The sequence below is a fragment of the Rousettus aegyptiacus genome, unplaced genomic scaffold (assembly GCF_014176215.1).
Source record: "Rousettus aegyptiacus isolate mRouAeg1 unplaced genomic scaffold, mRouAeg1.p scaffold_m13_p_3, whole genome shotgun sequence".
NCBI lineage: Eukaryota > Metazoa > Chordata > Mammalia > Chiroptera > Pteropodidae > Rousettus > Rousettus aegyptiacus.
Window position 1 is genome coordinate 108,342,056 of NW_023416306.1, and position 11,910 is coordinate 108,353,965.

General features: G+C 35.0%; 1 protein-coding gene across 1 annotated transcript; it reads left to right on the plus strand.

The window, feature by feature from the left end:
• Window positions 1-5,894: 5,894 nt before the first annotated feature.
• Window positions 5,895-6,809, plus strand: LOC107517955 (olfactory receptor 4K15-like). The gene has a single exon (XM_016159171.2). The coding sequence runs from the start codon at window positions 5,898-5,900 to the stop codon at window positions 6,807-6,809; it is 912 nt and encodes a 303-aa protein (XP_016014657.2). The 5' UTR covers window positions 5,895-5,897.
• The last annotated feature ends 5,101 nt before the right edge of the window (window positions 6,810-11,910 follow it).

Below are 11,910 nucleotides of genomic sequence, written 5' to 3' on the forward strand. Positions count from 1 at the left end.
AAGCCCATTCTTTCTTAGAAGCTAATCAGTGCAGCGGAAGAAAAAAAGTAAAGCAGAATAAGAGTAGTGGTGAGGTACTTAGGGTCAGGCTGGTTACAGTGATAAATTGAATGTTCAGCATAGGAAAGGCATCTTTGAGAATGTCATATTAAACAAACACTTGAAGGAAATGAGGGAAATGCACATAAGAACAACTAGGAGAATTATGTCCCAGTTAGTAGGACAACTACTGAAAATGCCATAAGGCAAAAGTATGCCTAACATGTTCAAAGGATTTGAGGTAGATAAATAAAGTAAATGAAGCCCAGAATAGTAATAACTTGGTCAAAGAGAATAAAAAAGAACGGGTCATGTGGGGCCTTGTAGACATATATGGGGATTTGACTTTAAATGGATGGATTGTAAATATCCTTAGCAGCATTTTCTTAATTCTTGTTGCACTCGGCTCTTGTTCTTTGAGATGCAAGCATGCAAGTGCGTGCACGCACACGCGTGTGCGCGCACACACACACACACACACACACATACACACAGTTTTCTTGCTATTCATTGAATGAATAGAACAAAGGCTAATAAGGCGACTGTCAATGGATTCCCTAGCACAATTCCACATAATGTTCTTTGTTCCACCGGTGTCTTCTATTTTTTTAACATCTTACACAATGTAGTGTCTAGGAATGTAGATTTTCTGAGTAAGACTATCTGAGTTTGAATCCTAGGCCTATTGCTTAACAGCTTTGTAATCCTGGATAAATTATTTATACTCAACTAAAAATAAAATTAGCTTTGTGATAAATCACATGTGAATACAATAAGGCGATATATATTAGCTACTATTATTTTAAAATTCCACTTGTTCTCCATCTATGTGTACTTGACAAAGACCTTAGATCTTACTTATCAGGAGGCTTCTTTCTCTAGCTGAGAACCCAAATTTTTCACTAGAACTCTCATATCTCAGCTTATTATGTGTTTACTTTGCTTGCCCCTATGAGGCGATTATTTAAGTTGTCATCCTCAGCCTCATGCATTGTGCTGGTCAATGTGCCAGGCAGCATTCCAAGACCTCCCCATTCAGCTGTGAATGTTGTCACAAGTCTCAGGATGATGATATACAATTACAATATTGTCCCATAAGTAACATGTTCACATCTGGAATGAGCGAAATGAGTCTTCAGTTCAAATCAGAATGAATCTTTTGAGACTATATCTGGTGGTGGTTGATGAATGATTACAACCTCTGTTAAGTGAGCTTATCAATATGACCATGAGATACTCCCTAGAATACATACATCAATTGTTCCAGATAGAGGGACAGTAACTATGAAGTTTAGGTAAATGTTTGGATCTTGTCCAGAGTCTCTCATAACTCAGGTCTAGTCAGATGTCTGTTTAGCAAAAGTCTCTAACAATTAAAAAAGAAGGAAATGAACGACAGAAAGTCATCCTGGAGATCCGCTGCATCATAGCTACTCTTCCTTGATGAGCTATGTGAAGTTGAGGTGTCTCCCTCCATAGTCAAGGTTATTTTAGTGTAATTATCACATTTAAACATGTTTGTATTACCCATACTGTCTAGAACAGTTAAACAATGGAATTTGAATAGATTATTTATCTGTTTATAGGTAGTTTCCATTCTGTAAACATAATCAATTATACTTTAATGTATAGATGTTTCTAGGCTGTCTCAAGACACAGGACCTTCCTTTGCCTGATCATCAGTCAAGTTGACTAGTGAAATCACATCACTGATCACACACATAGTTACTGTCAAGCAAATAATCCTATCCTTGTACCTCATTGTCCTTCCACATTTGCTTTCCAAACCCTAGAATACTAAAAATGCATCTTTGCTTTTGAACAAATAAAGGAGGTATATTTTAAATAAAATTTCTCTAAATTTCTCTTTATTTCCCTAAACCACGGAATGAAAGATATTTAGGCATTAATTGATTTTAAGTAGTTTGGCACTTAAAGTACTTTTCCATAGCCTATATATTCAAAAGTAAACAAGGATCAAATACATGTGCAAATATGTGCATATGTAATGATGTAATGGCATTGAAAGGAAACTGAAACAATAACCACCAAAATGTAGACAAATTATTTTTTTCTGGTGAAAAAAAAGTAATAGGAGAGGGCAAATACCCTGTAAAGTGTTAGAATTGATTAAAACTGTATTTACAGAATACTTCATAAGTATTACAAATAAAAGGTAGGTTTCCATTATTGTTTTGTTACTTAGAAAAGTATTAATAATGCTGCTTTTTACTAGATCTTAAATCTAGAACATTGCTCAAGTAATCACAGAAATTTTTGAGACTTTAAAATATTTTTCTACTCTCCATTAAAACCCTAAAAAACAAGCAGTTCAAGGCGAGATGCTCCGTCATAGGCACAGTCGGAGAACATCAGTGACTAGCTCATCTCCCTCTGCCAGTCATCCCCTACTTAAGTACACAAGTCACCCTGGCTTCTGCTGAGACTAGAAATGACAACTTAGTTCTGAAGTAGTTTTTCTTTTTCAAATAGTTAACTGAAGAGGTGTCTTAAAACTGTGCTTAATTTCCATCATCACCACTTACGTAATTGTACTCACCAGTTCTGTCTTTGACAAAAAGCACACTTTCAGGTGATATTCTCAATTCAGAGAAACTCAGAAATTAAGAGGTCCCAAATGAACATGATATGGCTTGGTTAAAAGTTTCCTACCCCAGAGGCTACTCTCTGTGATGAATATATGCCTCACACTCTCCCATGAACACTGGAAACCAATGAAAATGGTGTGGTTTGCTGCAATATGATTTTATTTCAGATTCTAGTTAGAATATGGACAATGCTTTATCCTTGGGGGAAAGAAGGGTCAAATATGGTGTCTTTCTGGTAAGAAGATACAATCTATAGTCTGTAAATTTCTTAACTTCTCCTTTAATTCCCTTCCTATATCAAATTTAAGATATAGTTTTAGTACCATATTTTCCTACTACTAATTGGGATGGTTTGGAATTCCTGCATGGATTGCAGAAATATTAAGGATTTCTTCCTCCAGCTACATCTCGGGACTTCTGGGCTTCAAAAGGTATGCTTACTATATAGTCTCACAGTGCCACAAATGTCCTGGCCGAGGAAGTATTTATGTTCTCACAGTGCCACAATCATCAGAATCTACAGTTTTTCTGTATTAAGAGACTGTTCCGGGCACAGATATATAACTATAATTAGCAGAAACTTCTAAACTTGGAGAAAAGTGATTCTTAGTAATTAGACTTGGTAAGAAACCTAATAGAAAACATGGAGAAAAATCTCTTAAAAGCTATAACAGTCAGTAGTTACCATTGAAATGAAATTACAATCTTGGAACCAAATAGCATTAGCTGCAGAATAGTACCACAGAAGGACCGGAGTCAGATTACATTGGGTGTGCATCTCAGTCACACTGTTTCTCAGCTCTGAGATTTCAAACAGGTTACACACCGAAATGAGGTTACAACCTCAGAATACTAAGATGTAGTTAATGGCTTATTATGAAGATTAAGTTAGACAGTGTGAATGCTAGTTTCTAGTTCATGGGATCTATTCAGAGAGACAGACTTAATTTTCACATGACCTAGAGATTAACGGCTCAAAAGGAAAAATGTAAATTGTCTCATTTTCTTTTTTTTTCTTTTTTATTTTCTTTAGTTTTGATTATCTTTACTGAGTTATGCTTTAAGTTATTTGATTTTACACTTATACTCTTGAAATCTGGAGATTTATCTCTCCTGCCTAGGACATGCTTAAAATAGATTACAATTGTATTATCAATATGAATATTAATATAATTACATTAGCAGCAAATTTTGCTTTTGTAATTCAACTAAAATAATGTTAGCAACTTTTAAAGCAGTATTAGGTGAGAAAGCAGATACAGGCTTTTACTTCTTTGGTATAATCTACAGCACCTAAAGTATATTTCTTCTTCATTTCAAGCACCTATTAGTGACAAAATAAGTATGTGGAAAGTACAAAAATATTCAATAAATTCTTGTTAATCATAGTAGAAAAAAATAAAAAGCCTCTTCCACCTCTACTACTTTCTAAATCTGTTATTTTCATCCTTGAGATGGGCTCACTCTAATAAATTTAAACAACAACATCAACTTCCATTATAGACAACAGTGAGGATAAGCCCAGACTAAATTAGAGGAAAACCTTAAGTAATTAGCACCAAACTCATCTCTAAACCAACATTCCTTCCAGAACCTATCTCTAATAAGTCCTCTATTAACTGTGTTATTTGGGGCATTTAGCTTCTGTTGACTTGGCTTTTCGAGCAGTAAAATGAGTATGATTGTTGTCATGGTTATAAAACAGTAATTAAAAGAAATCCAATCTGTTTTTATATGATATTTACTCCTCTAGCACGATGAAAGTCACCAGCCAAAGAGTGTTTGAGAGAACATATATTTCAAAAATTATGGCTTCTCAGAGTAAGGCAGATGAGACTGAATGGAAGTAACTTTCTATACACATGTTGAAAATGGGGGGATTTACCTAACTCTGAAAATGTCTAGCCATAGGCTCAGGACCCAGGAACTTTCTCACACATAAAAAAATCTTTTCCGCAAGTAACTTGATGCATAGTTTCGCTCCTAGAGTTAATCACAGAATTTGGATCATTTTAGTCCATGCAGAGATTCCCAGATTTTAGTTTCTCTGAAGTCATCTTGTTTTGAATTAGGAATTTAACACCAGATTGTGTATTCTACAATCTTAGATCATGTATAACAAAATGGGCTTTCAAAGAGAGTTCGATAGTCAAGACAAAACCTCAGATTTCACTGTGCCTATGTATACTTCAGATATGAGTAATTTCTTACAGAGTACAAAAGCTTTGAGTTTCAGGAATAGGAAGAAGTTTCTTCCAAATGCTCATGATTTATCTTTTCTTTATGTCTGGAACATTTATTCTTTCATTGATCATTAATTGCCGATTCCTTGATTAGTTAGTTTATCTGCTCTTGTAGTTAACTATTTTTGTTGGTCTACATGATTTGTCATTTTGGCAAGACTAGTATTAATATCTTTTTTAAACTGATTCTCTTATTTATTCATTAATGAAAAAATGAATAGCTTTCAATAATTTTCTATATATTATTTTAGTTTTTTCAAATTTAAATAAATTCTTTTTTACCATGTATCCCTAAAACGAAATGTCATAAAAAAATTTATTTTATTTCAGGTCCTCAGTATTGAACTTATTATAATCTTAGATTCATAACATACTCTCACCATTTTTCCATGCCCATTTTGTTTTTGTTTCTTTACTAATAAAAGTGTACTTCTAAAAACATGACCTGATACAAGATCTAAACAATTGAAAATATCATATAATGGCTTATGTGCTCATCTTTATGCTGACCATTGGCCTTCCCACACTTGAGATTGTATCTTATATCTTACATCTTTTTATGTACATGATTTTAACATTCTAAACATGGTCCTGAAAACTATAATGTTAATTTTCTATTGCTTTTTACTATATAAAAATTATGCTGAGTTAATCCATATAGGGCTTTTTTTCCTTTTACTGTTATATTGTTATATTAAGATACATCTATATAATTATATATAATTGTACTTTATTTGTCATGGTTCTGAAAAATATTCCATTGTTTAGCTTATAAACATTATTATAAATTTCTTGTTATATACATATGCAAAAATTTATCTTGGGTGAGTAAATGGGAGTGAAATTGCTGGGTTGTAGAATTTGTGAATGTTGAACTTTACAAGATAAGGCTAAATTACACTTTCATCAGCAATGCGTAAGAAATCCTCTTGATTCACATACTGTTTATTCAGAAAATATAATTTCATGTTTTGTTTTCAGATGAATTTACAGTAAACTGGACAAAATGGAAGAAGTTAACCAGTCTGTGGTGTCTGAATTTATTATTCTTGGGCTTTGTGATTCATGGAAGCTCCAGGCCTTCCTCCTAGTGATTTTTTCTCTGCTTTATTTGATCACTGTTTTAGGCAACATCTTCATTGTGCTCCTAATTATCTCTGACCTTCATCTCCACTCCCCTATGTACTTCCTGTTAGCCAATCTTTCCTTCATTGATTTCTGCCTTTCCTCAGTCACTACCCCTAAAATGATTACAGACTTTCTCAAGGAAAAAAAGACCATCTCCTTTGGAGGCTGCATGTGTCAGGTTCTTTTTGTACATTTCTTCGGAGGAGGTGAAATGGTGCTACTTGTGTCAATGGCCTATGACCGTTATGTGGCCATCTGCAAGCCACTCCATTACGCCAGCATCATGAACAGACGAACATGCATCGGGTTAGTAATGACATCGTGGATCATTGGCTTTGTGCATTCGATAAGCCAACTTTCCATGATTATAAATCTGCCCTTCTGTGGACCCAGGGAATTGGATAGCTTTTTCTGTGACATTCCATTGGTAATAAAGCTAGCTTGCATGGATACCTATAGTCTAGAAATGCTGATAAATGCTGACAGTGGAGTACTGGCAACCACCTGTTTCATTCTGTTGCTGATCTCTTACTCTTACATTCTGTTTACTGTCTGCCTTCACTCAAAGGATGGGACATCCAAGGCTCTCTCCACTTGTACTGCTCACATCACAGTGGTGGTGCTATTCTTTGGGCCTTGCATCTTCATCTATCTGTGGCCACTTAGTATCACCTGGGTGGACAAGTTTCTGGCTGTATTTTATGAAGTCATCACTCCTCTCCTAAATCCAGCCATTTATACTCTAAGAAATAAAGAGATTAAAAATGCCTTTAAGAGACTACAGTGTTAGTATATGGATTTCTGGGGGTATTTTGGAGTCTTAGATGATCAGACTGTCCACTGTAATGTCCCTAAATTAGCCACTCCTGCCCTGTTATGTGGGACTGGGAATCATTCCCCAGTTCACACATAGAAATCATGTATATCTCCAGATGTAAATTTTGTGTCAATTCTATTATATTCCACAATCATGTATTGATCATTGAATGCAAAGTGATTTGAGAAATTTGGCCAGGTTTTATAACCACAATTTTGATTGTGCTCAAGGATGACTTAAAATTAATCACAATGTTAATGTTATTTAGTTCTATTGGTGCTACTTTTTGAACACTCACCACCACATCCTCAAATTTCTATTATGCTAAGCATATCTCGAAGCAAAGCATTTTACATAGCCCTTCTCTAAAATTTGTCAATATGTCACTGCAGTGAATATTGCTTTGTTTATTCTTACAAAGAAATAAAATAGTTTCTCAATTATTTAACATTCTAGCTACCTATCTCTCCAAAGAGAAAATGCAATTAAGCATTTCCCATCACACTCAGAAAAATAATTGAATCGTAATCATAATCTGGATAGCGTGTAATTCCTTCAACTTCATGTTTTGGCCATTTGTGAAACAGTGTGATGGTCTTTTGAAGACATACGTTAAATACAAAGATGGATGTACTAACAACCTTTGGGCATCATGCTTCTTTTCTTTCTATTTATATATGGGCTACACGGTCATTATCTATACCAGTAAAATCAGAGAAAAGTGTTGTGAAAGTTAGGCCAAAAGTGTAATTTTAGAATAAGCTATCCATTTAATTCATTGCAATGTTCAGATAGTCTGCAAGCAAATAGATTGTGTGCAAAGTTTGTGAATTCTTCATTACTACTTACATAACAAAACTTTTAAAGTCTTCCTATTCTGTGCCTCAAAAGGTATACAAGTTTACATCCCATTCATCTGAAATCCAGGGAAGCAGATATATTGCAAATTTCATATTGCTTTGTAGAGATAATATGGTCCTGTGAACTTTGTAACACTCCCAGTAGAGTCTGAAGCATAAACCCTTAAATAAAATAATTACTATCTCTGTGTATATATGTATTTATCTGTCCTGATTTTTCAAATTGTAATTTATGTACACTGGGTGAATAAAACTGACTGTCTTTGATTCCACTGTTCCTTTCTTCTGCTGTCTCCAATCTGTTTTTAAGATATTAAATTCATTATTTCATATCCTTTTCAGTCTAAATTATCACTTGATCGTTTCTTATATATTCCATTTCTCTATCGACATTATTTATTTTTCATTTTTCAACATTTTAATGTCTTTTTTACTTTATATTTTTAATTAATTAATTTATTTTATTTTATTATTATTTTTTAATTAAGTTTATTGGGCTAACATTGGTTAATACAATTATGTAATTTTCAGGTGTACATTATCATTTGACATCTGTATATTGTATTGTGTGTTTACCACTCAAAGTCCAGTTTCCTTCAGTTACCATGTATTTGATCTCCTTTACCCACTCCCCCTAAACCTTATATTTGACCCCCTTTACCCCGTCTACCTGCCCAGTCTTCCCCCACCCCACTAATAACCACTAGCCTATAGTTCTCTGGTAACTACTAGTCTATAGTCTATGTCCATGAGTCTCTGTTTGTTTGTCCTGCTCATTTGTTGCTTTTAGGTTTATATCCTACGAATAAATGATATCACATGATTTTCAACCTTTTCTTTTTGGCTTATTTCACTTAGTATGATTATTTTAAAGTCCACCCATGTGTTGCAAATGGCACTATTTCATCTCTTCTATGGCTGAGTAATATTTCATTGTACATATATACCACAGCTTCTTTAGCTAATCATCTATCGTAGGACACTTTGGTTGCATCCGTGTCCTGACTATTGTGAATAATGCTGCTATGAATATTGGTGTGCAAATATCTTTTTGAATATGAGTTTTTTCAGGTCTTTCAGGTAAATATCCAGTAGAGGGATCGTTGGATCATATGGTAGGTCAATTCTCAGTTTTTTGAGGAACCTTCGTACTGCTTTCCATAGTGGCCATACCAATTTGCAGTCCCACCAGCAGTGTATGAGAGTTCCTTTTTCTCTGCATCCTCTCTGACATTGTTGTTACATATCTTGTTGATTGTAGCCATTCGATCTTAGAGGGAAGGTTTTTAGTTTTTCACCATGAAGTATAACATTGGCTGAGGGTTTGTCATATAAGACCTTTACTATGTTAAGGTACTTTCCTTCTATACCAATTTTGTTATGTTTTGATCATAAATGGATGCTGTATCTTGTCGAAGGCTTTTTCTGCATCTATTGGTATGATCATATGATTCCTAGTTTTTAATTTGTTTATATGGTGTATCACATTAATTGATTTGTGTACATTGAACCATCCCTGTGTCCCTGGGATGAAGCCCCATTGATAGTGTGTATAATCTTTTTAATATGTTGCTGTATTTGGTTCGCTAGTATCTTAGTTAGGCTTTTGCATCTGTGTTCATGAGAGATATTGGTCTGTAGTTTTCTTTTCTTGTGTTGTCTTTACTAGGTTTTGGTATCAGAGTAATATTGGCCTCTTAAAATATGTTAGGAAGTATTGCTTCCTCTTCAATTTTTTGGAAGACCTTGATGAGAATAGGTACTAAATTTTCTTTGAATGTTTGGTAAAATTCACTGGTGAATCCATCTGGTCCTGAACTTTTACTTTTTGGTAGTTTTTTGATGATTGCTTCAATTTACATACTGCTGATTGGTCTATAGATTTTTCAGTTCTTCTTGATTCAGCCTAGGAAATTGTATTTTTCTAAGTACTGGTCCATTTCTTCTTGGTTATTAAATTTGGTATTATATACTTTTTCATAGTATCTTGTATGATACTTTGTATTTTTGCAATGTCACTTATAATTTCCCCTCTTTCATCCCTGATTTTTTAAATTTGTGTCCTTTCCCTTTTTTCTTTAGTGATTCTAAATAAAGTTTTGTCAATTTTATTAACCTTTTCAAAGAACCAGCTCTTTATTGCATTTATATTTTCTATTGTATTTTTGTTTCAATTTCATTTATTTCTGCTCTAATTTTGATGATTTCTTTCCTTCTGCTGATTTAAGGTTTCATTTTTTTTCTTTTTTACTTTTTTAAGATGAAGTGTTAGGTTGTTTATTTAGGCTTGTCTTTTTTTTTTTTTTTGAGATAGGCCTGTAATGATATGAACTTTCCTCTTATGACTGCTTTTGCCATGTCTCAAAAGTTTTAATATGTTGTACTATCATTATCATTTGTTTCATGTCCACTATTTGTTTGAAAACGCTTTATAGTTCCTGCTCTTTTGCCTTGCCTTCAATAATGTCCATTATTCTTATGCTTCCACTCCTGATGGTATCAGCTAGTTCTTGTATTTCTCTTTCATTATTTTTCATTTTTCAGCTTCTCTCTTCTTCCTTCTGATTTATTTTTATATTTCTGTCTTAGATATCAGTGATCCTTTTCTCCATTTGGTCAACTCTATTTCCTAAGCTTGCTATTTCATTTTTCAACTCTTGTAGTGTGTGTGTGTGTGTGTGTGTGTGTGTGTGTGTGTGTGTGTGTGTTTTATCTCCAGAAGATCTATTCTATTCTTTTTGAGGGTTGCAATCTCCTTGCTAAAGAACTCATTCTGCTCATCTCGTTTTTTTTCAATTCCTGAAACTGTTGATATGACTCATTTGGAACTCACTGAGTTTTTTTAGAGGTACCATCTTGAATACTGTGTTATTTGAGTAGTATATTTTTATGTCTGTAAGCTTATTTTCTGGAAATTTTTCTCCTTATTTCTGAGATTTCTCATCACCTTGGTTGTTCATGGTGTTTAATGAACTATTTCTCTGCCTGGGCATTAATTGAAATGTATTCTGCTTTTATTCCAGAAAGATTTATTATATAAAGGTCTCTCTTTAGCCTGTTGCAAAGAAGGCACTTTTCCTTTGGTTTCCAGTAGGTGGTGTCTAAGACTTTTGGAGCCCTGCTTTATATAAAGGTTTTCAAATACGTTTTTATTTTCTGATAGATATTTAGTCACGCTTGCTACCCTCAGTTTCGGTCCCTGTCAGTGTTAGCAGTTTTGGTAGCATTTGCTCAGATTCCCCTGGGGCTCTGAAGTTTTCTGTTTTGAAGAGTATGGGGAAAGGGGCCCTCTTAGCTGGAGGTTAGGGGATGTGGCTCAGCCTCAGTTTTGAAACCACAGTCAATAAGAATCGACTGTTGTTTCTCTGCTGGCCACTTCTCTGATCTCTGTCATGATGACTGGGCCCTGCAGTCGGCAGCCACGTGTAGCCCAGAACCTTCCCACACTCTGCTGTTCAGGGAACTTGCAGCTTGAAGTCACTGCTCCTTCTCCCTTTTCCTCCTCCCGCAGGTAGCTCTGGAGGCAGCATTCACTCAAATACCCCTGGGGCTCCAAGGTGTTTGGTCTCAGAGGGTATTGGGGTAGGGGCCCTCTGGGTTGGGGGAGGAGGACCGAGGCTCAGCCTCGGCTTTGCATCTGGGGCCGACAAAAATCAACTGTTTTTTTCTCTGTGGTCCTGTTCCACTTCTCTGCTTCTGCCTCGATGATTGGGCCCTGCTGCCGGCTGCGTACAAGTCCCAGCACCTCCAGGCAGGGTTGTTCAAGGCTATTGCCATGCCTTCACTTCTCCCCCTCTTCCTGCAAGGAGCTCAGAGGCTGTGAGAGGCAGCTTCTTTATTTCTCTGAGTCCACCACCCAACACTTGGGGTTCTGACCTATGGTAGCTCTTATGCACAGATGCCACACTCAGACATGCTGGTGTGCACTTTGGGTGTTTTTTGTTGAGTTTTAGATGTTCAGCTTATTTTTATTTCAAGGGGTGATATCTGGGGATGTCTTTCACTCTGCCATGTTTCCTTGATATCTAAGTTTTTTGACTTAACAAACAAATAAAATTTTATCTGATGACTTTATTTGAATATCTGTTGAAGTGTTTGTTAAGAGATTCCTTTCAAATACACTTCCTTATCACCAAAACCTTTCTGATCTATATAATAGCCAAATATATTGTTCATGCCTTTGAAGAAATGTTACTAGCGTGAAGTATATAAAT